This window comes from Centrocercus urophasianus, unplaced genomic scaffold, assembly GCF_019232065.1.
Source record: "Centrocercus urophasianus isolate 14NV4802_14NV808 unplaced genomic scaffold, USGS_Curo_1.0 seq_26, whole genome shotgun sequence".
Classification (NCBI taxonomy): domain Eukaryota; kingdom Metazoa; phylum Chordata; class Aves; order Galliformes; family Phasianidae; genus Centrocercus; species Centrocercus urophasianus.
The window spans coordinates 568,852-595,043 of NW_024884822.1; the positions used below are offsets into that span (position 1 = coordinate 568,852).

Here is a 26,192-nt window from a genome sequence, read left to right on the forward strand (position 1 = left end):
ACACAATTCTCTCTAAATATATTTCCCCAGAAATAGGCTCCTCACAGCTGTGCAATTTCAGCTGCTGCTGCAGCGAAGAACACGCAGAAAGATAACGAGAACGAGGACGTTCAATTGCCGAGTAAGCTTCTGCTAACTCACTGCACAGAAAGCTTTTACTCAGAACCCAGGGCATAAAACACACACGATAATACTGATAACTCTTTGTTATCTGTATTTTCACCTGCACTTTCTAGATACGCTCGCTCGGTGCTTCCGATCCCACACATCCTCCCATGAAATATCGCTTTACGACTTGGCTTTCTAGGTCACTGGAGATGCTCCAGTCTGTTTGCACCAGGAAAATTAGGCCCTGGGTTTGTAGTGGCAATTTGTGAAAGCTAGTGCAGCCACAACTCATGTGTTATAGCTCTGTGTCCTCTGACTCAAGTGGAATTAGAGGACGTGAAAATAAAAATGCCCCTATTATTTCTAGGTCACAGCAGCTACTAGTGGGTCTTTATCATCTGATGCTGATAAAACAGGTTATCTTGGCAAGCACTGTGACAAATGGAATTATTAATGTATTGTGATAAGTATCTGATCTTCCTTAAAAACATTAGTAAAACTGACGTGATTAAAAATATTCACAGAACGTTTTCTATATGAACAGTTTTAATTAACTTGTACGATTATGGCTGGATATTAATTTTTCATGAGGTAAGAAGAGTCCGAGGTGAAGGGAGGGATTCTGCTTTCTGCAGTTCGTAGCCTGAACGCTCGCATTTCCTGCTGCGCCGCTGCTCGCAGTGCGCTCTGCCTCCAGGAGCTCCATGCAATCCGTGCCAAGCTCACCAGCAACTGCAGACCCAGGGATTCAAAGTGCCTCTGCTATATTTGAGCCGATCTGTCTGCTGACATGTAAATATATACATTTATGCATGCTCACTCTGTAAGAGCAATGACAAGTTTCTAGAGTACCTGCTAACTAAACTATCGCCGCTTTCACACTTGGAAAGATACCTTTTCTCCTTGTGCCAACATCTCCTGCTCTATTTTTACATCACACTCAGCGCTTGCCAGGTGCAGTGTACCAACACTGCTCCTCCCAAAAACGAGGGACTCCACCACGTGTGGACACCACTGGTTTCCAGAAACAAGCTCAGTGAGGAGTCTGCTCCTCAGAGCCTCCCCGTTACCTGACACAGCCAGGAAGTCATCGATGGAGGTGATGTCATCGACGGCGTCCGTCAGCACGCGGACTTGCTTCTCCCACTGCTCTTTGAAGAGCTCCATGTTCTCCTGGGCCAGCTTGCTTTGTGGTTTTGCAGCCAGGGCCAGGGCAGCGTTGATGACCTGCAAAACACCTCTGGATTTTTAGAGCGTGCTCCTCACTAAACAAGTAGGTTCTGTATGTTTATCCAATGAACTCAGCAGCAAACAAAGCAAGTTTAGTAAGTTTTCAGGAACTTGTTGTTTAAACACCAAAGTGTTTATTCTGTTATTCTGATGCTTTCACGCCCAACTTACATGTGCTCCCACATTTATTATGGTCACTTATTACACTCAAGGACACCTGGCAGGTATTCACACCAGCCAGCTGCACCTTTCTCTAACAGCTCATGCTAAAAAGGCACAGCAGCTTTCAGAGCACAGGTTATGTTGTTAAATATTCAGACGTGATGATGTTGGTTCACTGGAGGCTGCATTTCCTAAGCTACTCACCAGAACCTGAGAAAAAAGGTCCAAACGGATTAAGTTGACAGTTTGAAGCAGGAACAATACACAAATACAGAATTCAAGATATATTCTGTGTTTATCTTCTTTTCCTTCAAATTTTAGTCCGTACCTTACCAGTATTTGTTACAAGAGCTCAAGTCTTCTGTCACGGCTCTGGAAGAGCTGGATTAGGCAGGAAACAGGAGGAGAGGGTATTTGGTGCTCCCCTGCTGCTCCTCCCAAACACCCCTGCACGTTTTTTTCGAGCTCTCTGTTAGGATGTAATTCCTTCTAATCCTACTGTTCTGCCAAGCAGAAGTGTTACACACTGCTGGGTAACGAATCCATGCTCTGCCAACTCCTTGGTCAGTTAAATGTCAAAAAAGCCTCTTCAGGTGTGGGAAGGAAGCAGCCACAAAGCCTGCTCCTCTTCCAGCATCCGCTCTGGCTCCTGTGTGTGTTAGCAAAACGACCTGGAGACATGCCAGGCACGGGAACACCTCCAGTCAGACCAACATGACAATCCTAATCTTGTTTTCAAGCTAGAGCGTTAGAGCTAATTAACTCGTAAGTTCAACGTGTAATTTTTCTTCTCTACTTCAGGACCGCATTAATTTCACAAAGTTGTTGAACAAAACATGTAAGTGCCAGATGTTCCTGCTTTTCCAAAATCGACATTTTCTACCTGCTTCATTTGAAAGTGTCACAAAGCATTTTAAAGAAGATACAACTCACTAAACACGGAAACGATGACGATGTTAAAGATATCACGATGGCGCCGAATGAATCAGGAGAAGGAGGCTGATTCACCCAAGGGATGCTAGGAACCAACAGTGCCTGAGCCAAGCTGTCCTGCTCTGCAGGCTGCCACATCACAGTTGCAGATGGAGGCTGGGAATTTTGATCACATCTACAAGTGAGCTTGATGTAACAAGTGTGCAAATGTAAAAAACAACCTGGCACAAACCACAGTCTGGTAAGGAGAGCTGCTGGGCTGAAACACAGCTCTGACTCCTGGCAATGCAGCACTGCCCCTGTCCTTCCTGAGCAACGTCAGTCCTCTGCTGTTCCCCCTGCCTCAAAATGAAACCTGGAATTTGTGCTGCCTGTGCAAGCAGCTGCAGGAGCAGGAGTCCCTTTGGGGAGCCGTGGGGTGCAGGCTGCTCTGAGTGCTTCAATCTGCCCATGGGACTGTGGCTCTCCAGCCCTGGGAGCTCTGTAAAAAGCCTTGTGACACGCATAGGAATTAAGTTCAAAACTTAAAATCAATCAGAAAGAGGTTTTAGAAAGGGAAGCCCATTTTCTGGTCACGGAGGCTGGTTCCTAAGACTGGCCATCGCCATTTCTTGCCTCGGCCTCATGCATGTAACCTCATGTATGTATGTCACCTATCAGTGACAATCTAGATATCCAAAGTCTTACGAAGATGAATGCAAAATGATGAGCAATACACAAACAAAATGGGGAAAACAGCTAATGCTCCACAAATCTGCTAACAACCACTAATGCAGAGACACAGGACAGCAATGCCAGGGCTCACGATGCTTTCTCCTCCCCTCTCCCAGCCACCCTGGCTAACACCAGGTATGAAAACACATTTTAAGCACTCAGACAGGTCAGCTCCACTGCTGATGGAGCATATGGCCTGCGTGCCTGTGTGATGTATGTCTGGACAGCAGCAGCTGGCTGAACCATTAATCTTTGTCAGCAGCACATGCCTAACCCCAGATGCCCACATTAAGCAGCTCTTCATATCTAACGGAAGAGCTGTCATAGACAGAGGGCTCAGCAAGTACTCAAAGAGCTCAAACAAGGCACTGCCACCAAATTCAAATGCAGGAGGCACAGGCTGCACCATTACCCTTCAGGCAGTCTGCTCACCCATCTGGAATAGGATCCTTGTTTTGCAGTTACACCAGCAGAAAGGAACAGTCACCTCAAAGGCATCTTAACAAATCTACCGAGCAAAATTAGCAGGTGAGATCTCCCTTACAAACAGACCTGCCTTGTGTTTAGAAAGCAGCCAGCATGTGGATGATGTAGAGGTGGGGAAATCAAAGGCTGCTGCGTAGCTCTGCAGAGCCAAAGCCAGAACTGCAGCTCAGTGCAGACAGCCTCACGAAGGTGTGCACGCCTGCACGTGCGCTCAGGAGGAAATTCAGTAGAGCTGATGCACCCCGGAGTCCTGTTCCATAGCACAAACTCTCACAGCCATAAATCCACTCGCACACATTTAGCATCTGGATCTCCATCTGCACAGTGGTCGCAACATCCAGTTTTAGCTAGGGGAATCAGAACCTTCACTCCAGCAAACATGCAAAGCTTAAGATTTACATGAACCAATTATCCCGGCCGTCACCTGGGATTCCCAGATGATATCCCATATCCCAGGGATTACTGATAAAATCCTAAAAAAACCCCAACTTTCCAGGTAAATACACTCTTACGTGAGTCTGGTATCCACCACAGAGCAACTGATTTATTTTCTAACAGATGCTTGGACAGATTTGGCAGAAGGACAGAAATATGGGATCTCCTCTGTCTGTGTATGTTGGGGGTGGTGGGCACTGCAATTCCTTCATTGTCTAAACCAAACATTTTGGAGTAAGGGCGAAGGGACTGATGGAAGTACACAATTATTCCTGCATAAAAACACCAAACACTGGGCATTTAACTGTGTGAAATCATTTACAATACAAATAACTTGTGTGAAGGACACATATAGTCCAAAAATAGGCAGAATATGGCAAGACTACCTGCAATGTAGCTGCTTCCACGTAAAACACTTGGCAATGCAGGGAAATATTCTGTATTTCAGAGCTGCTCAAAATTCTGCCAGAGCACTGCGATCACAATGACTCACTGAAGTTGTACAAAGAAAAGAATCAAACAGGGACATTTGAGACTATCCAGAAGGAAATGAAGCATGGCAAGAAAACACACTATTTTTATCGATGCTTTGTTTCATACAGCAATTGCAGGGCTGCACTCAGCCCAGCGCTCAGCGCCGCCGTTCCAGCACATCCTGGAGCAGCTCTCCTGTGCCTGCAGCCGCAGCCAGGCCTTGGCAGCCCTGCCCTGACACAGGGGAGGCTGGGGATCCAAAGCCTTGCAAGCGATGGCTCAATCTGCAGCTCACAGCCTCGTGGGAACAATCTGCTTTTTGGCCTGTTTGTTTGTTTCGCTTCTTTCCCTATTGAAAATACAGATTAAAGACTGAAAAACTTTCTGGCCCCGCATCTGGAAGACTGACACAGAAGCTAGGAGAAAGCTCCTGCACATTTGTTTTTCCTACAAAGAGCCATTCTGAGCACTTGGCTGGCAGGGCCGAAAGAAGAAAGTTCACACGGGAGAAGAAAATTACTTACTTGATTTGCTTTGCAATTCTTACCTATTGTACCTTAAGATTATCTCAATGCACACAACACCCATAAGCTACATAACAAGTTGAGTCAGTGGCTGCAAGCATTAATTTTATGTCATTTTCGCCTCAATCTTTTTCATAAGGACCTTTTGCTCTTTGTAGGACGCTGCTCCTTCTGCAGCTGGTTGCATTTTGCCCTGTTTCCTGTGGCACTGGCTTTAGGATGCTGCTGTGCCTCACCAAGGAGCACCCACACACCTCCCCTCTCCTCACTAAACACCTGTTCTTTACAGCCCAAACATGGGGAGTTAACTCTTGGTTTGGGTTGTTCTCATGTTGGTATTTTTGTTTTTTTTTTCTGTGTGTGTGTGCTTTGTTTAGTTTTGAAATAAAGGGGTGGAGACCCCAAGAGAAGTGATTTAGGTACAAGGCTGGGGGAAGCAGGCTCTTGTTGAAGCTGCCCAAGCCAGGGCTGCACCACGCATCACCCCTCACTCGCTCTGTTTTCTTGCTGTCAGCCCACAGACAGAGGCCATGCAGTGCTGCCAAGCTCTCTGCTGCTGCTCTGACCCCCAGGGGTGGCTGGGAGGCACAATAAGAGCACAGGGAGCACAGCGCTCAGCTCGCAGCTCCCAAACGATCACCAAAAACATTCCTGCCCTGTGCCTCCCAAGCTGCCCCAAGCTGAGCCCAGCAGGATGCCCCTGGCTTAGCTGGATTTTCACACCTGTGTTTTTCTGCATCAAAGAAAACACAGCCTGTTTACTAGCAGTTTATAAGAACCTGCCCCTAACTTCATTTCCTATATCCTAGATTCCAAATTTATCTCCATCTTCATGTCTCCTCCTCTGCTCCCAGTTCCATTTTGCTACAAGCAGAAGCACAGTTCATAAGCAGGACATTTAAGTCACTTCCACTTACATCCAGCCCCAGGTTTGCATTCACATGCCTGTGTGCCAGCCCTCCCTGAACTTCAATACAGCAAAAAGCACTCTGCAGACTGATGAGCTGAAATGCCTGGAAGCAAAACACGCAGAGACTGCTTTGCACGATCTCCAGCTGTAATGGCAGTGACCAGTAAGTGGACAGAGGCTGATGCACCAGAGGAGAATCACAGAATCATAGAATCATAGAAGTTGACTTCTGACTTCCTCCTTTTTGTTCCAGCATACAAAAGGTGCTTACACCACTCTCCTTGCGTTTTGGGATTTGCTTCAGGAGTCTCTGAGAGGAGTCTCTCCTTCCTCCTGTTGCTACAATGCCACGACACAGACTTTTCTGGAGCAACAGAACCCTTCCCAGCAGCTTATGCTGCCATCCAAGTGATTTTCTATATATATGCTGTATATGGATAATTATCCTATCAACTTCCAAACATAAGAGAAGCACTTTTGTAGCTGAGGGCTCACATGGTAACAGCAGCCCATGCAGAAGGTGCAGGAATTTTGAGCCATTTGTACTGGTGCCCGTCTGTGTGGCTCTGTACAGCATTTCCCCAACCTGGAGCAATGAAAGTTTGGGGGTTTCAGGGAGCAGTGGCATTTCTGGAAGCTGTTCTGCTACTGCATTCCACAGTCCATTCTGTGCCTGTGAGAAAACACACAGCCCTTGCCCACCTCTCAGCCCAGAACTGAATTTTTCTCCTATCACTGATTCTTTCTATAGAAGTCCACTGAATCAGTAGCTGCTCAAGTTTCTGACATTGTTTCCCTGCTGGCCACTCCTGTCCTGTGCTGGTTGTTCACAGTCAGCCTTCATGACACAGAACTGCAACTTCAATGTTAACTTTTACACAGTAGTCTCCATGCAACCTGGAACCTCTGCATGGGACTGCTTGCACTTCTGCATTTTGTTTGTGTGGCAGCAGGTGTGACCAGCATACGTAACCACCTGCCTCATCAGAAATCTATAAGCAGCAAATTGCTTTTCAAGCATTTCAAAATTGGAATGTATGGATGTGGAACAGCAGTCATTAAAAGAAGACATTAATACAAGAAGAGCCAATTTATTTTCATAAAAGATGTAATCTAATCCAAGACTCCTCTGAAGCCTGTTTAATCAGTGACACTCATTGACTGCGCAGGGTGGGTGAGCTCTGCTAAATGCTGGCTGTGCTACAGCAGGCACGGAGCAAGCAGGGAAAGGACGGGTGCAGGCACTGCCTGCTGCCCTCGAAAGGCAACCAGTGGTGCTCAGAGCAAAGCCTGCTGCTTATGGAGGGGAGAGCAGCTCCTGCAGCTGCAGGTCCATCCTGCACCTACCTCCACCTGCTGCTCCTTAGGATGGTCGGCTTCGGGGCGAGGGGCTCCAGCACGTACTGTGGAATCAAGCACCCCATCTATGGAAGTTCTGTTCTGTAATTAGTTTCTAAAATCCTGACCACAATTTCACTACAGATCTACAGACAAACATTAAAGGCTTTAAAGAACGAGAAAGTGAACAAATCGCTGGTAAATGCAGCTGCAAGTGGCAGCAGACTGTCACATCAAAAGGCTGCAGCAATGCTCTTTCCTTTCATGAGCCATGCTGGGGCATTTTCACTGTTGCCTCCTCAACACCTACAGCTTGTATGATCAGAAAGCTTGCTATGGTTAAGCTCTCTTCTTAGACATCTTAAATTCAAAATGCTGTTACAAAACAGCTTTCGCAGGCTCTTAAAGTAAGTGCTTCTTGGAAACGGAACTCAGAAGCCAAAGTTACAAGCAAGGATCCAGGTTTTTGAGTTGAGATAAACAAAATCTTTCACTAATTTACAATTGGCAAGATCTATGCTTAGCAAGAAGGCAAAGAAAACTTCCCCAGCGCTTTGCTAGGCAAATGGGAGCACAAGCAACTATTTCAAGTATGTCACAGCAGTACTTTTCCATTTCCATTCAGAAGGAGACGTTAAGCATTTCATTTCCTAAACATTTAGCTGCAACGATCAAGGACTTTTGTTCCCTCATCCCGACACACGGCAGACTTGCCCCTTCCCCTTACCACCCAGGGAGGCACAAAGATGCAGGCACACAGGTAACCCCTGTGCAAAGCTGGAAGAAATCCTTGTGCTTCCACAAGCAGAATTTCAGCAACATGTGCCCTCAACCAAAAGAACGCAGGCAGGCTTCCAAGTCCTGCCTGGCTTCACAGGAAAGCACAGCGACCCCCAACGTGGTGCCATTTCAGCTCTGGGAGCCCAGCCCAGCAGCAGTGACCCAGCTGGCTGCTACAGAGCACACAGTTCTTCCCAGCGGTTCTTCCTGGGCCACAAAGCAGAGTTGAAATGCTAGATTTAGTCTCCAGCTTTGCCTTCTGCATTAATTGGCTGATCACTCAGCAAACAGCAAGGCTGATGTGACTCAAATGACTTCTCTGGAGGAAAAGCAACCCAACCACACAGCCCCAGTGTTGTTGTACAACAGCATGCTGTTGTAGTGACTTCTCAGATGAACAATTTTCCACGCCTTCTCTTTGCTGTAATAATTAAATTTCAAACCTGTAATGCCTGAGCCCTCTGGTGATGTGGGCAGTGAATGGGTTCTTGTGCACACCAACAAAGCTTCCAAGCCTTGTTTGTCTGAAGAGCTGCACCATCCTGGCTCCAGCTGGCAGCTGAAGCAGGCAAGTTATCGCAAGGGACCAACTAACTGCTCTACCTGAGATACTGCTTTTATAATTAACTCTACAGATTGATTTCTGCAGAAATCGTTCCTTAACCAGGAGTTCCCTACTCCCAGAATGGCCTCTGCACTGCTAAGCTATTTAAGAAGTTACCTGGGGACTTAATCAAGTGCATTAAATTTCAGTTTCATCCTTTCCACCACAGCAATGCCTTGAATTAAATTTCATACATCATATTTCCTTGTGATATTGATATATTCACTTGAGTTTCAGAGTGTATTATAATTACTGATTGACTTGACTCACTCTGAATCCAGCATCTTTCTGGAAAAATACCATCTAAGCAAAAAAAAAAAAGAAGAAAAAAAGGCAGATAATATTGGAGTAAATTTGTATTTTATGCCTAATTTGCATGTTTGTCACCTAACAACATCCAAGAATAAACTGTGCATCTTGTCAGAAATGAACTGCAAAATAAGCCTGTAATTGCCTTTAAAAAGCAGCACCTCACTGCGCTGCTCCGTGCATCCAGAAGCATCTGGGGATTATTTGGGGTGCTCAGTGGCAGCCAATGAGCACAGCAGCGTGCTGCACTGCACAGACTGCCACAGGACAAACCTGAGAACTGCTTGGAGAAAGCAGATGCCATTTGTAGAACAGTTTAAATAAGTGTCCCTAAATATCTCTCAGGATTCACATGTTCAAATACACTCAGAGCATTAAAGTATCAGCCAGAGAACACAGTGTAACATAAAAGCACTCTCACAAGCCCCATGAACATCTATGGTGTTATTTGCTAATCCCTTGACTGCCCTAAAACTCAGGCAGATCGCACAGCAGAGCATCACAACTGCAGGCTTGGAAGCTCAGATGTGGAACTTACATAAAGCCAAAATTCATCAGCTCCAGCCCTCCCTGTCCATTTCACCACAGCTCCCAGCCACTCCAAATGGAGCATCCACAATCCCTGAAAACAAAGGTTAACAACTGCACCTCGGTAATTGCCACCACAGTTCTGTGACCACTGGCTGCAGTTTATTATTTCACTATGAAGTGGCTGTCACGATGCTCATCTTGTAAAGGCATGGACTTATTTAAATAGGAAGTTGTTGGACAGGCAAAGAAAGAAGAGATTGAAACAAACACGATTCCAAAGGACTTACAGATCTGCACAGGTCCCTTCTGTTTCCATACACATATGGAAAAATGGCAACAAATTCCAAGTAACCCTGAGATGACAACACACCTTACTTTCACACAGTGCCATATGACCATTTCTGAGGACGTCTTTTCCATCAGTATCTAGTTACCAATGTGTATGTTTCAGGCCTGAGCTTCCTGATGCTTTACAAGATGTAACCACAAGAACTGACAGCACTCTACAGCCCTCAAAGTTCATTCCAGTTTCTTGACATTTGAAATGCCAACAACTGGAATGTCAAAATGAAAGAGAAAAGCCTGGCTCTCATATAAACCTAATTTCCTCGTTGTCGTTAAGAAGTTATTAATTAAAGAACAGTCTCAGACAGGTTGAAACTCCTCTTGCATAGCCACTTTCTACTGACTGTGGGCTATCAGGCAGATTTATTGGTGTATTTATATTCTACTTATGTAAAGAAGATAACAATCATAGCACACACACAAGAGCAGAGGCAGTGTCTTTACAACACATTTCTGCAACACAAACGTCCACAGAAAACAGTAAACCTGACTCACAGGTTACAAGAATTCCCAGCAAGAGGAACTTACAGCTGCTACGTAAAGAACCGCAAGATCCACCTTTATCACTCACCTAATTACTTTCTATTGTGTAGCTTTAAGAATGTAAGTCATGATGCATTTAACTCTCTACATGCACTAAGCAAAATATCAAGATCTGCAGACAAGTCTATAAGTGGGCATAAAATATCAGAACCACTCGCCAAGGTGCAGGATCTCATGTGCTTCATTACCTGGGGACACAGGGCTTCAAGCTGGCTGGCTGACATGCGAACCAACTTCACACCTTCCTCGTTGTTTGAGATGGAACAGGCCAAGTTGGCAACCTGTGTCAGAAAGGGGAAAAAACAAAGAACTGTTAGCAATGATTTTTATTTTCTTCTACAAGGAGCTTTGTGACCAGTGACAAAATGCAAAGTGTTCACAATGATTCAGTTCCAATCTGAAATCACTAATGACATTTGTTCTGTCTCCAGTCGCAAAATATTGGATGATAAAATTGAATGACTACTGAGAGGACAGGCAGCTCGGTGCCTCCACCCACTCGGTGAAGTTCTTGACAGTAATCAGACGAGAGCATCACTGGTTGCACGTGAAGCCAGAGCTGAAAGGCCCATTCCAACTCAGTGAGTGAGACAGCAGCAATCAAACAATTCAAAAAACAATTCAGCTTCAACACAGGTGAGGATTAAACGTTCTGATGCTTGTCGGGACGCTCTCCTGAAAGATTTGTACATCTAGCTTAATGCGAACCCAGAAACACTTGGAGACAGGCTGATCGTGTAATGCACTTATGCAGGAAGTGCAGAGGTGCTGCACAGCTCCCTCTGTTCTGCTGATGCTGTACAAAGCAGGGCTCAGTGACGGCACACTGGATCCTGATGCACTTCCCACTGAGTCAAGGGCTGCAGGATCCAACAGGCAGAACCCGGTCCTCTGCAGTGCTGGAATTCACCAAACAAAGCCATGTGCTGGTACAGATGACGCTGAATTCCCATTCCCACTTCCCCAGAATTGGAACAGCATCTCGTGATGCTAAAACTTTACTCCCAAACCTTGACCTGCTGTACAGCAGCACTCTTAAGTAGGCCACTCTGAACCAGAGGACCTCCTGTTACCAACTGCCTTTTAGGAGTACGCAGGACGGGGACAGCACAGACTTTTTTGGTAATTGAAGACATTCCTCGTATCGGAGCTACTCTCAGGGGAAGGAAGTCTGAAGTGAGTTGCATTTTGCAGCTGACAGGTGAGTGATAAGCATGTTATTCTGAGCCATTTGAACACAGAGCTGTAAAAATAGTACGGAGTGAACTGAGACGAACACTGAGCACTGTCATTCCAAAGGCAGAGCAACCTGCAAAACCCCAGTTAGGTGTTGTAAAGCACCACTGTAGACCAGCAGATATGCAGCAGCAAACCAGGTTTCTACACTGACTTTCCTCTACAAAACGGGGAAACTCCATCCTCCCTTTAGTTAAACCATCCTGTGCGTTCGTACGCAAGTCACTCTGAAGTAGTATTGGCAGCTGTATCATACGCTTTCCCCCTCCCCAAGCCGTTCCCTTTACAGCAGATGTTCCCACACAGAATACATTACTGTCCCACAAACCATCAACCACATGCCAAGAGACTTGAGTGGAGTGTTTCATCAATTCCATTATTAATTTTGGGACCGCAGCAAGTTCCCATCGCGAAGCACGCATCTTCCTTCCCCCAGATCCAAATCGAGTTACAAAGGATGTGAAGCCGTCAGCTGTCAGGAGGAGAGCTACGCTTCCAGCACTGCACCACTGAGTAAACAGATGCTGCAGCATATATTTGGACAAAACAAACCCAAGTTGAAAGGAAGACTACGCGGCATCAACGCGCGCCGTACAGAACTGTGCCAGCTTGCTGCAAGACCGCTCCTGAACTTCTCCACTTTCTTTTCTGCCACAGTCCGCAGAGCAAAGGTCCCACATCAGCAGGTGAGGCTGCTGCACGCCTCGGCTCCCTGCAGGGCTGTGCCGTGTGCTCCCAGCTCAGCAGAGGTTCTGTCACCCCGCGTGGCACAGCCACCAACAGGGCACCCCCAGTGACACCTTGCCAGGAAGGAGCTTTCCTTTGAACAGGGGGTTGTTTTTTTTTCTAGATCTGCTGCATCTTAAATCCCCAGCTCGCAGTGAGCTGTAGTATACTCTGCTTTTGTTTAGAGGCTCAAAAATAAAGGCAGTGAGATGTCATGATTTAAAAGTCAAATAAAGGTTTTGCTGTTGTTTTAAGCATGGGTCATATTTTTGAGAAATACCAGTTTGCCAATACTTCTTATGGTCCATATTTCGACATCATTTCTGCCTCCCCAGCAGCAGTTATGGCTTCTAGAAGTGAGAAGAACACAAAGCCCTTTTGAGATGGGGCTGGATAAAAGCTACATTGAGGCGCTGCAGAATCAGCCTCTCCGCTATCTGGAGATGTTGTGCTCTCTCTCAAGCCAAGTGTGATGAATCAAGTACAGAGAATCCTCGCTCTGTCTGAATACAGAGAGGCAAAGAAGTTGGTAATTGAGTGCCCCCACCGTGGTGCTATGCAATTTTGCTTTTTTGCACAGTCATTTTTGTACAGTCATTTTTCTTCTGAATACCTCACTGATGGCAATTCTTCTTTAGAAACGGCCTGACTGGGACTGCCAACCTTTATGAAAGAAGTGTGTGTGCTTCCGTGACTGAGCTTCCTTGGCAGCTTAAGACAATCCAGTTGCTGGCTGCCACATTCCATCCTACTTCTGTGCCTCCAAATCTGAACACTTCATTTCAGCACGTTAGTCCAAGAGCAGGCTATTTGCTTTGGCAGATTAGCTTCTCTGCCAGATTAGCAGACAAACTTCCCAGCAAACTGCTGAACGTCAAATGCAAAGCAAGAATGTCACGATGAGTTTAGAGTGCAGTGGGTCAAACCCCAAACCCACAGCAATGCAATGCTTACTGCGCAGACACTCTCAGTCTGTTGCAACAACTCACAAACCTCCTAAAATACCAAGTTTACAAGTGCTGTCAACTTATTAATCCAGCTGTAAATGACATTACAATTACGTATTTCAGATGTCATTAACGAGCCAGTGCTCCATGGCACAAACTGTGGAATGGCACACAGTGGCTGCACTGGGCGCCTGGATGGTTAGGAAATTGAACTGTGAAGTGTCTGAAAGCACAGTTCATTGCTAACTCCTGCCTGGTACCTGGCAAACAACTTCAAGCTCCCTGACAGGGGGAGGAGAAGGAGCTCCTGGCCACACGTGCACATAATGCACAGGGCTCTGTAGCCAAGATGAAGATCAAAAGTGACTAAATTTGTTCTAAAGCATGCAGAGCATTTGGAGATCATACGCATTTCCAAGCCTTTCAAATAAAACAGAGCACCTCAAGCAAACAGAAGCTCCCTTCAAATCAAATGGAAATGAAATAGTTTTCCCGTCTCGCCAACAACACAGCTGACTGACATAGTAAGTGGTCAGATTTGATTTAGAAAGAACACTTGTGCTTGAGAGCAAAATAGCAATTGAATTCCCGCTGCATTTGTTCATTCTTACCATTCAATATCATCAAGCCCCTTTACATAAGCACTGCTGGCACAGGCATCAAAGGAGACAAAAAATTGCAAATAATGTAATCAGTCGTAATGGCCAATTTCTTGAAAGAATTTAAAAAACACATAGGGAGGCCAAGGCGCGCTGGAAAGCAAGACAAGGTGCTTGGATAGTGCTTGCAGCACAGCCAGACCAAATTAAAAGCATCTTTTTGATGCGACTTCAAGGCTCCGGTAGCTTTCAGAGTGCACAGCCACCGCCCAGACCCTGCTTTGTGCATCCTGCAGGGCAGCAGGGATGAGCTTCAACCCACGTCAGCAACAAGCAAGTGAAGCAGCAGTGCGATTTGCAGCCCGAGCTAACAGACCTCTGCCGAGCAGAACCCTGAGCTGCAGCGACCGACCTGCTCCTGGAACTCAGGTCAGCTGTTTCTCAGCGATGACACCGAGATGGAATGAGGAGGAGCCAGTTAACCACCCCCATGCACAGGGTCAACTGGAAACAGGCTAGCAGCAACAAGGTGCATTTCCAAATTAAAAGAATAGGGGGAAATGATACCATCTGTCACAGTTCTAGCTATTTTTCTTCAGAGTTTGCTATTTTTAATCAGGAAGAGTCTCGATATTTTTACAGTAATTTTTTCCTCCATTAGCAACAATTTGCCAACCCACGTTGGTGTTGTCGGGTGTTCCAGACAATTGCTCTCTCTGACATTAGGCAGCGCTCACCTTTTTCACCTGAAATTCATTATTTATTCATTTCACTTAAAATTTGTTCCTATGACAACTCAGGAGCTGAGCCTCCAGCAGCCTCAGCTACACCAGTGTGGGGTCAGCATGAACTTCTTACACTGCACTGCTGCAAGCCATGGAGAAATACTGCCACGGCTCTGCAGCTGTTAAAGTGTCTTCTGCACTGGACATCCTAGCTTAAGGAGTTGGGTTACTTTACACAGGACAGTTTAGTAAAGCCTTAACAAATTGCTTTTTCAATAGAAGACAAAAGCCACAGGAGAGGGAAAATGAACCATAATCCCTAACACATCCAAGCTTCCTTTTTTCAAGGAGTTTGAAGGCTGATGCTGAAAGCCCACGTGAACGTTTCTGTTCAGTGCACCTGGGCTGACTTCAGAGCATCACCGCCACCTCCTGCTCCTTACCTACCGGCCCTATTTTCAGGACAGCTTCTCCGGAAAGCCAAACACACACGGCACACTCAAGTGGGTGCTGGATGCAACCACGCAGCAACGGTGCGATCCAAAGAAGGCTCAGTAATGAGTTTATTGTTACATAATTTATTTGAAACTGTCAGAGCCCGCCTCTGCCACATGGCATCGTTACAAATCAGGATTGTCTCTCTATGCATGGAACAAACAAGCACTAATTGAGCTTAAGAGCCTGACTACTCTTGCTTTGAAACCCTGGGTGCAAGAACAGCATTCCAGAGATAAGAGTTTTCAGCGTTCCTACTGAAGAACTCAAGGCTGCAGTGGGACAACAACCAGCATCCTCTCAACTGATGCTCACAAACCCCTGTGCAAAAATGAGACGAAAGCCATACTCACACCCATACACACACACAGGTAATGCAGCAGTTTCAGTAGCACGCAAACAACGCTTCTCAGAAGTGTTCTTAGTGCTTTCATTTCTGATTAAACTCCAATATTTCAGCTTTTTGTTCCCGTTTTTTGTTTGTTTGTTTTTATATTACAGTTTCTCTGGGAATGCAAACTCCTGCCTTTAGCAGCCAAAACTGCCCATTTAAAATGAATAAGAAAAAAAAAGGACAAGCAGCATCACTGAGTATTTCCCTCTCGAGGACAGATTCTCACAAAATTCAGCTACAACAGATGCAATTTCCTCCTCACCCATGTTAAGAAAACTGTCCAGATTCATTTGGCAATGGCCAAAGCCTAAGGAATCCATTCATCTGCAGAAACAACAGCCAAAAGGAAGCAGTGACTGAGGACTTTCAGAAGACAGATGTCAATGAGAGCCCACACTTCTCTTTGGGAAATAAAAGAGGGTTTTATTATTCAGAAAGTCCCTACATGCATTAATTCACCCACCACTCAGGCTGAACACGAGCATTTCAAGACCCAGTCCTATGAGGCAGAGGTCTGCCCTCTCTCTATCATGCTATCAGCGCCCCAGATTTGCAGAGGCATGGCCAAACAGGAACTGTGCTGTGGTGAAACCACCTCAGAGTGGGGAGGACGGAGGGAGGACGTTGGTGGGGGCCCACAGAGGCTGTCAGCAGGTCACCAGGAGTCATGCTGTCAGCTGCTCTGTGATTTCATGTGACTTTAGTAGAGCCAAGTGCCTGCAGGTCTGCAGCAGGTACCTGCAAAGGCTTCTTGGGCAACGCAATCCCAGCGTATTGACTTAAAATAGTGAAAGCCTTTAAATAAAACAAATCGTTACACAGAAAAACTCCTGACGTATTGCACAGTGAGGAACGATGGACTGAAATGGAGATAACTGCTACTTCTAGTGCTCCTGCAAGCTCACGGTTACCTTCCAGCAGAAGACAAGAGCAACTTCAAGTTCTGTGTTAAACACACTGTGGGAAATTTAACCTACATGGAAAAAAAAAAACTATGAAGCAAAATGTTTTCATTTTTTTTCTTCAAAAGTTTTCAGATGATGAGAAATGGAGATTTGTCTTCATTGTTGTTTCTCTTTTAATTTTTTGTTTTTTAATTTCAGTAGGCTGGCAAGCAGCAGGAAGAGGAAGGGGACCACAGACTGCATGTTGTGAACTTCCTGCTCCACAGATCTGTGAAGCAGCAGCTTCTGATTTTCAAGGGCAACCTTTCCTTTGGGATGAAACCTCACAACTAGCACCCTGTAAGCTGTGTCTGAGCATACACAGATCTAGTTAAGGAGCAGAGCATCACATCTGGCTCTCAACCCAGATGAACTGTCCACCACTGCCTCCTCCAGCTGTCTGCTGCTACCCCACAGCAGCTCTGTTCAACACTGGCAAGCTCCTTCCATACCCCAAGAAAACATCTTTGTCCAACAGCCCACTTCGTGTTGTCAAAGTTGCAGAGAGAAAGACAACTTCTCACACTGCGGGATTTGCATCATGACAAACTGAACAGGCTGTCTGCTGAACAGCAAGTGCAGAAGGGAGAGTGCTGCTCTCACCAACAGGAAGGCTTTGCAAACAAAGAGGGGAAAGGGGTGTGTAGCATAAGACGCCCATTAGGAATTTGCTAACAGCACAGTGTACCTCTATTCCCAGCTTGGTAGATCATCCTTTCTACTGACCTGGCCTAGAGAGCAGAGCTGCTGAAGGAGCAGCAGTGTCTGACATGGGCACCGTGCCCCTCGGAGATGCAGCTGGAGCAGCAGATGCAACTATTGGCACAGGAACCATGCCCTCCTCAGACAAACAAGCTAAAGTGATAAAACGTTGGTACAGGCACAGAACACATCCGTTACACAAGCCAGTCAGAGCTACCATGACGGAAATACCACCACTGGTATGTAGTGTAGAGCTGATCTTCAGTAGTAACTTCTAAAGCAAATCCTCATCTTAGATGCCTCTTAGCAACATAACTGTTTTTCTTCAAAATAAAAGTGTTTCTAGCAGTGCTATTCAGTGTCTGAATATCCAAAAAGGTCTCTGTTGAACTGGAGCTTAAGAGTTCTTTGCTGTAACATTTCCTCATCGCTCAGCATGCTGTGTTATGACCAAAGGTTTCTGACCTATTACTAGCTGTTTAAACCAGTTTGTGGTGATTCAGCCCACTGTTCATGACAAGTTTAATGGGAATTATAAGCACATTATGCTCCTGAAGAAGGTAACAAAACAGTAAGAGAAATGAGCTCCACACAAACTTCAAGCAATCCTCAATGGCTCTATGTGAATAATAGTCCAATGGTGCTAATGAGTGAGATGATGAAAATCCAGTGTTGCATCAAGGCTGTTAATATATTGGGAATGAAAACATTTACGTCACATCTATAAATGCTGTATCCAAAAAAGCTACCTAACGATGCTGTAAAAAAAAAATATCAAGACTGAAGTATCTGGAAAAGAAAGCAGCCCAGGACTCCAGAGCTCTTCACCACACTACATCAACAACACGTATACCCAACAGCACTTACATTTCCTGACATTTCACAGATTTCCCCTGCTGTTTCCAACAGAGGAAGGAACAAAAAACATATGAGATTGTTTCTAGGATAGCAGAATTAAACACAATTTTCCAAACCCTAACCTCACTCACCTCTAACTACTACACCCTTGGCACCTCCACTGGCCCAAGTGTTTGAAGCTGAAGCCCCACACTCCCAACCATCGCACAGATAGGAATGATGGCTGTCCCTGTGGAAAAGGCACAGCAGAACTGCCTCCTGAGCAGGGAGCAACAGCCAACCTGGGTGCTTTTCAATAGGAGAATGTCAAAAAACTAATGCCCATCCTGGCACGTGAGCATTCAAACTCATCTTCAACCACTTCATCCCTCCACTATTTTTACTGTTCAGTTTCCTCTCTCTGTGTGCATCTGTAGTCAAATCTAGACAGATTATGCTCAAGTCTTATTCTTCTTCCTACCAGATTTTTAGTTTCTGCTGACTTTTTGATTTCTGCCACCATTCTTCACACCCTGCCATACATAATGTGGTGCAGCATTAAACACTGGCCTCAAAGAAACCTTACAAGAACAAAAGTCACCCTATTAAAAGGTCACTTGATTTTATTTATGTATGCTGGATTAAATTTGTGCATGCAGTTTTGCTGGAAAATGAAAGAACTTTTTTTTTTTTGCTGAGGCTTTCCTACATTGCTGATTAGGAATGCGCACAAGGAAAGCATGTTTTATGAGTAGAACTTAATTTATTTATGAATTAGTTGACTAATCAAATGAACTTGCAAGGAAAGTTCATTGGTTCTTGAACAGTGTCAGATTTTAGAGGGCATATTAGAGTTACACTGTCTTTTGCTGAAGACATTTGTTTTAAATTGCTGCCAAGGTTATCCACAGACAAATTACAAAGAACGTGCTTGTTCTTTGGAAGAGATATTTTGCTATGCATCTTAAAAAGGGAAATTACTCTTGAGTTGGACTAAGACTGCCTCTTCTCTCCAGACCATAGCACAAAGACATTTCCCTTGTAACACACACTTCAAAATAAAAGCAGGAAGATGACAAACTTCAGTTTGCAGATTTTCTTCCTCCCTGTAAGTTAGCTCACTGAACAGGAAAAATAGGTGCTCAGATACCATGGTAATGACTGATAACGACTCCAGCCTTGCAAATGCCAAGTTTTGAGAGATTCATATACCCAAAGATTCAGAAGAGCATCTCAAGTCAGCGTTTGATCTGGGTGCCAAGGGCTGGGCTCGTCGTGCGCTGTGCACCCAACATCCATCTGCCTTGCACTGCTGCTACACACCTCTGATGGCAAATGTGATGAAAGAACATTTAAAGAACGAGCAAATCCAGCCCACTCCCACCTCCAAAGCTTCTAGTTTCATAAGTTTACCTTTGCTACGTCAAGCCCTTGAGGTGTCCAAATGCTAGCTACTATTTTAGCCTAAGCTATGTGTTACCCATTTCACATGAAGGAAAAAAAAAAACAACAGAAAACAAACCTTGCAGCTGTTAGGCTCCCTTAAGAAAACACAGGCTGTAAGTATGAGCAAATCAGGGCCATCTGTAATAAAAATGTTACAAGTGTGCTTCTGGACAGTGGTATTTTTAGACTGAGGTCTGAAGAATTATTTCAGAACACGGGGAGAGACAGTGAGGGTGACAGAAGGGGAGAATGTCAGTGTGAGAGGCTACGGATAGCTTACGGAGTTAAGTGCCCAAATGCGATTCTTTCCAAGCAAATAAATTTGCAGTCTGCATCTGTTCATGGGTTTTCACCAAAGATGCGAAAGTCATCTCTGTATGCAAGATAAAACCCAACGCATTAAAAAAGGCACAGCGTCGTCTTTTCAGATAAATTGAAGTAATTGGGAAAAAATTGATGCTTATGAAATATCATGGAGAGCTTTCACCTCCCTGCTCTTATCAAAGTTTCTCAGAGGAAGATTTGAAAATAAAATTTGAGTCAGGAGAAACATGTGACACAGGGGTACCAGGCTCGCTCCCGCACAAGGTTATTTGCTATTTTTAAGGAACTACAAACTCCTTTCCAGAAACGTCCTTTAAGCAAGCAAACAGCCATTGCAAGCTTTTACCTGCACTCTGTCCTCATCTGTCTTTTCAATACCTAATTTCTTAAGGGTTCAGAAAACTTGTAAATTGAAATTACACAGTACGGTGACAAATCAACAGCCTAATTTCTTATTTTTCTAGAGCATTCAATAGTGTAGCAGAACGTTTCCTCTCCGACATTTATGGCTCTCTCATTTTTCAGAGAACAGCCCAAGTGCCATTACAGTGACTGCAGCTCGCAGCACGCCGGCAGCTCGCACATAAGCACACTTCAAAGCCCAGGTGAGCGAAGGCAGCATGGTGCTAAGTGACAACACTGAAAAACAAGCCTCGAGTTTCAGGACAGCCTTGTTTCTAAGAAGAAACATTAATTCTAAGGATGCCACATCTTTCCTCAAGAGCAGAATTACAGGTTTGAGAGCCAAGGTTTCTTTATCCATCAACATAAAACCCACCAGAACACAAGCACATGCTTTACAATCAGTGTATTAGGAAGACTTCCATAGTCCATGAGTAAATTTAACTCTCTCTTGTATTGATTCCTGAAGTGCTGTTCCTTCCGTTTTTCTTCTCTGCTGTGCTTAAATTGGCTTCTCCATCCCAGAGTTAAACTCGGGACGAGTACTGGTTAGTTAATGGGCTGTTAGTGCAGAGATTTTGAAAGCTACCTTTGAAATACATTATTAAAGTGAAACAAATCTAATCTTACCCTAATTTAAATCTAATTTTACCCTTTCTCGGTTTTCAACAAGCAGGATAAAGGGCTAGTATTTTACTATGAAAGCACAAATCAAATGGAAGCGCTCCGGGACAACTTTATGGTTTGGTTTATCTAGACAATACAGGCCCTGCAGGCAAATCAGATCTCTGTGGTTGTATATACTTTGGTTGAATTTGGCTGCCTGGACTTCAGAATGGCAAGCTAGGCAGTGGTCCACTGCCAAGAAGGGAACACAGTTAGAACAGAAGTACCAACTGAGGTGCGTGGACAGCTTTGTAGCTACATGGAGGGCCCACGAAGACAGAATCCCAGTCCTCTCCTGTGCTTAGCTCACAGGAAGGCAGCACCAGCTCCTCCAGGTCACAGAGCAAAGATCTGCACTGAGCACCACACCCAAGCTGCAAAACTGCTTAGTTCAGATAGGAATCCTCCAAGTTGTGTCCTGCAGGACAGGCCTCTGACGTGCATTTCTCCTCTCAGCTCAGTATTGAAGGGAAGGGCATGTTCTGCTCTACACCTAAGGCACAGGAGCCTGTCAGTCACAGCACAATACACAACACCACTGCTCTGCACTGCAGCTGTTTTGTCACATTTGATGTCTCGAGGTGTTCAGCAGCATTTCTGAGGGTAGTTACGATAAACTCCCCAGCACATTTATCTCCCACTGGAAGCAGTTGGAAGCAATCACTTCTGATCTCACCAAGTGGAGCATCTTCTGTTCTGTTCTGTTCTTACACAGTCTCTATTGTTTCTGTGGATATCTGCAGTGGAGATTTCTGCCCACCAGCAGAATCACGTGGGAGCTTGCAAACATCCCTCTCTGTTCCAGCAGAGGCATGGTAAGCACAGCCCTCCCCGACCTGCCTTCCTTTACAGTGAATCTGACATCACAGATGACTCTGCAACAGCTCTGTGTCCCCTGGAGACAGGCGCTCTCCAGGAGTACTTTTCGCCTTCTAAGCCAGGCATATGTAGTAACCCATCTACATTCATGGAAGGGGCTTGTAAGTCATCTAGATCACGCTTCTCCTATAGCTACAGCTGCATTTTAGACAGCAAAAGCAATAAACAAGCTTTCAAAAAGTTGTCTCAGCAGCATATAATTTTAGCAGAACCTTTTGATGCCAGCCAGAAATATTGTTTAATGCATACTTCCAATGGAATAGCCTTTCTTGAAAAGGCAGACTGGGTGGTTCAACAGAGGTTCTGTAAAATTCATTTGCAGTTTGGCATTTTGCACACAAGGTCGGGTCAGAAAAAGCCACTCTTGCATGCCAGTGCCTACAGCTCCCACTGCTTTTCAGAAGCCACATGCAGTGTGAGGGAGTAGGGAGTGAGGGCTCACCTAGCAAGAGGCAGAGTGGCGTGGCATCTTCACTAATGGTGCCAATAAACTCCTCGTGTGGACCCTCTGTGTCCCTTGGAGAGGTGCAGCTAGGACAGAGATGCTTCTACGGCTATGCCTGCCACCTGCTCCTGCAAACAAGCCCTTAAAATAATTTCTTACACTGCAAATTAGGTTTGCAGTGTAAGAAGGGAGGCTTTAAAGCTCACTTAAAAGCACTGCCACCACTTGACACGGGATGGCCAAAGCCTGCTGCCTCAGCACTGCATTCTCCTCCATCTGCTGCTTTGCCAGATCACTAAACAGCACCAGTTACCTGATATTTAGAACAAAACAACTCCAAAGTTACACGAGGACAGCATTTACACAGAGCCATGGCAGACCAAGAGCTGATAACTTCAAAGGAACTCTGGGACAGCCCCCACATGCTCTGCTCAGAGTCCATAACGCTTCAGAAAGAGGCAAAAAAAACAAACCAGTCATCAAGAGTCAGAAAATATGCTTACTAGTAACAGTCAAATCTTAAGTTCTTGAGTAATTTAGGTATGTTAAGTTGTGTGAAACTATTCTTTATGATCCTAAGAGGCACGGGGACAGGTCAGCAGCAGAGACACTAAGCAGAAATACGTTGAGCAGTTTCTGATGGTTTCTGGGAAGAGTTTTTGAGCTTTATTCCTGTCATATTTCGTCAACAAGAACTACAGGTGTATGTCTGATCCTTGGCATTTAGCATGAACACACACAAAACTCTTAAATATTGTAAGTCATGTAAAGCATGATTACTTAAATTTTAAAATAATGGCAAAAAGCACAAGGTTTCCAAAATGTACTTATAAATACAAAGCACAAACTCACTTCTCTTACTATAACTGCACGTACCTGATGCATTTACTATTATCAATCATGGAAGACTAATGAACTTCAATGCATTTTAGTTAAGGCAGGTCAGTCTCGTGCAAGTTAATGTTCCCACAGATTAGTTCTAATGGTTGCAGTTATGTGTGTTCAACAGCCATTGGGATTTTTATTAGGAAAAGGTGGAGGGGATTAAATTTGTCGTGGCTGAAATGCTGTGTACGTCCACTGCGTGCTCTTTACAGACATGCAAGCAAGTCCTCATTCTATACATCCCTACTTAAAAGGCCTGTTCACAGGCACCATTATTAGCCAGAAAATAAAAACATCACTGGGATTCAAGTGGCAGGGCAAGGATGACAGAAGGAAAGTCATGCCACTGTCTTCCCTACACCACATCTTCGACCATGTCCAATTAACAAAGCAAATGAAGGTAACGGTATAGTAGAACTGCATGGGCTGTGTAACAGCAGCTGCTTTTTGACAAGCTTACATTTTGAACTATTTAAATATTACCTTGCACTTAAATTCATTAAAAGAACATTAAAAAGCAAATTTATTTTTAAAAATTGCTATTTGTTTCAACAGAATTGAAAAGTGTGTTTTGCCTAGTCTTGACTTAATTTAAGGAGCACTAATTTCATTTTAATTTGCACCACCTTACCTCAATCAATTTATTGGCATGCTCACGGAAAACCTGGGCATATTCCTTAACTTCTTTCTCGTTCCCATTCTTGGCAGCTTCAATCAATACTAAAAGTGGAACATTTGTTTCCAGAAAAGAGTCTGATACATGGTCCATCACAGCTTTGCGGAGCTACAATAAAAATGAAAGAACAAAAGAGTTATTTTTCTGCTATTTTCCTTTCACTGTATTAATATGTAAAGCTTAAGTGCTTTTGTCGTTGATCCTTTTTCCTTCCTGTGACCAAGGCTTTCTCTGCACTAAGTCTTGTCTACACACTTTTTGCTTCAATTTAAATTAAATCTCCTTAAAAACTGGATTAGTTATGTAAGTGCAAGTCACCATTTGGCCACAAATATTGATTTAGCAACTCATATTGGTTTTGTCTGAGTAAATTTGCCACTTTCCCACAGCTGATAAAATAACATGCCGATTTAACTTCTTCAATTTTTCTACTAGAATAAAAACACTTTAAAATAAGCTTCATCCACACTCACATTTACTTGAAAAAGGGAATATACTGCCATAAAAATAGAAAAACAGATAAAAGATCAGTGTTACCTTACAGTTCTCATAGAAAATATACTCTGAGATAAAACCAACAGAAAATTTTAAAACACAAGCGATTACGTTTAAATCTCATAAAATTTTAGGGTTTTTATAATCCCTGTTGCCATCAGGACGGCTCCGAATCCAGCACCTTTATCACACAGTTAATGCGGTTGTGCTTCTGCCTTACACTCACTAACAGGCACTGCTTTCATTCACTCTACATCACAAGCAGGAAAGCTCTCTACCAATTGGAGCCAAATCAACAGATGAAATACTTCCAGGAGAGAAGACATGCAGAGGTGCACTCATTTGCCTCACCAGGTGGGAACCTCACGTGGCAATTACCTGTCTGCGCAAGTCTCTGGTCTTTTTGGTCATCTTATCAATGGCAGAATTCAGGGCATCACTTCTTTCCTTGCGTCCAGCCTGAAAAACAAGAGACAAAGAGGTAAACAGGCATTCAGGGTCTCCAAGCAAAACCAGTATGATTTATGTCGAGAAGACTGTCAGTTCCTTTATTATTACTTCTAAGTGATTATTCAAGTTAGAAGCAGAGGTCTCCACCTCCTTGCCCAAGCATTATTCTTCCAGGCAGGCTCAAGCAGTCCAGGAGCATCTGACAACATAAGGCTGCATCCTTTAACACTCTTCAGCTTCCTTTCTGGAGAAATGGATGCTTTCCTACATCTAGGCTGCTTTTTGCTCCTCATCAGCCAAAGACTGTATTTAAACAGCTAAGTTTAGATTTCTCTTCTCTGACAGCTCTGCCGACAACCACACAGCTTGCCGTGAATCTCCAGTCCCCTGCAGCTCTTCCTGCCTCAATCCTCGACCTTTTGGGACCAAGGGAGATGGACGGCACCCCAACATCTCCCATGGCAGACGGAGGCACCGGGTGGTGCAGCACAGCAGTGCTCCCTGTGCAGCTCCACACCTCACTACTACAGAAGGTTGTTCTTCAGCAGTCAATCGTAAGCCAAAAATCAATTATATTAAAGGTAAAATCCTTATAAAACATTTGTCAGGGATGAAATCCCAACATCAAATAAGCATCCAGGCTTGCCTGCTGGGACCTGGATTTCGCCGAGTTCGATCCAGCAAGTTTCACATTAGCACCATTGTTAAAAAGAGGGAAAGGGGCCAAGATGCAGTGGCAGCTTCCCTCTGCCTAAGCAGACAGTGGGCTGAAAATATCTGAATTCGCATCAAGTTGGGAGTGCCAGATAAGACAGCAGTGGTCTTACAGTCTCACAGGGAGGGTTTTTCTGTACAATAGAGCTTCTCTGAGTTATGTGCAGTAAGCTTTATGCAACCACAAACCAATTTCTGAACTTCTAAGCCACGATCAATATAATTATCCTGTGGAGAAAAAAACAACACAACAAAAAACAGCAAAACTCATTTTACAGCACTAAAGCGAGGCTGTGCCAATTATCGTTCCACAGATGCCAGGCTGGTTTGAAACATTCACATAGGCAGCCTTGAATTGAAATCACAAAGTCCACTCTACAGCGGGAATAAAAACTGAATAAAACCAGGGGGAAGATTCGGATGTTGTCAAGTAATTATAATTCATTGAATTTTTGAAGATTTGTCACTCTTTTAATCCAGTCACTGGCTCTCATCACAAATGGTAACCGAAACCAGCTGAAATAAGCCCAGAAGCTTGTTCCACCACACCACAGCTCCAGCAGACTTGATGCTGGGCCGGTCTTCACACTTTAAAATGAAACCAGAAACCTCTAAATAAGGTGAAAACGAACGCTGCCTTTATTGAGCTGCTCCCCAGCTGGTCAGGCACAGAGCTGGCAGGCAGCTGGGCTGGAAGCCGTCCTGCAGCCCTTCTGGCACTCAGGGCCGATGCAGACAGTGGGCTCCTGGCAGCCCCCCGTGCTTGCTGAGACATAAAC

The 26,192-nt window shown here is 44.7% G+C and overlaps 1 protein-coding gene across 1 annotated transcript in view; it reads right to left on the minus strand.

The window, feature by feature from the left end:
- The window catches only part of CTNNA1 (catenin alpha 1), a 107,417-nt gene that overhangs the window by 17,441 nt on the left and 63,784 nt on the right, over positions 1-26,192 (minus strand). The window contains exons 8-11 of the mRNA XM_042826360.1: positions 24,628-24,708; positions 23,710-23,862; positions 10,615-10,707; positions 1,179-1,335 (exon numbers count right to left, since the gene is read on the minus strand). Of these exons, the coding sequence (XP_042682294.1) occupies positions 1,179-1,335; positions 10,615-10,707; positions 23,710-23,862; positions 24,628-24,708 (484 nt within the window). The remainder of the gene's footprint in view (positions 1-1,178; positions 1,336-10,614; positions 10,708-23,709; positions 23,863-24,627; positions 24,709-26,192) is intronic.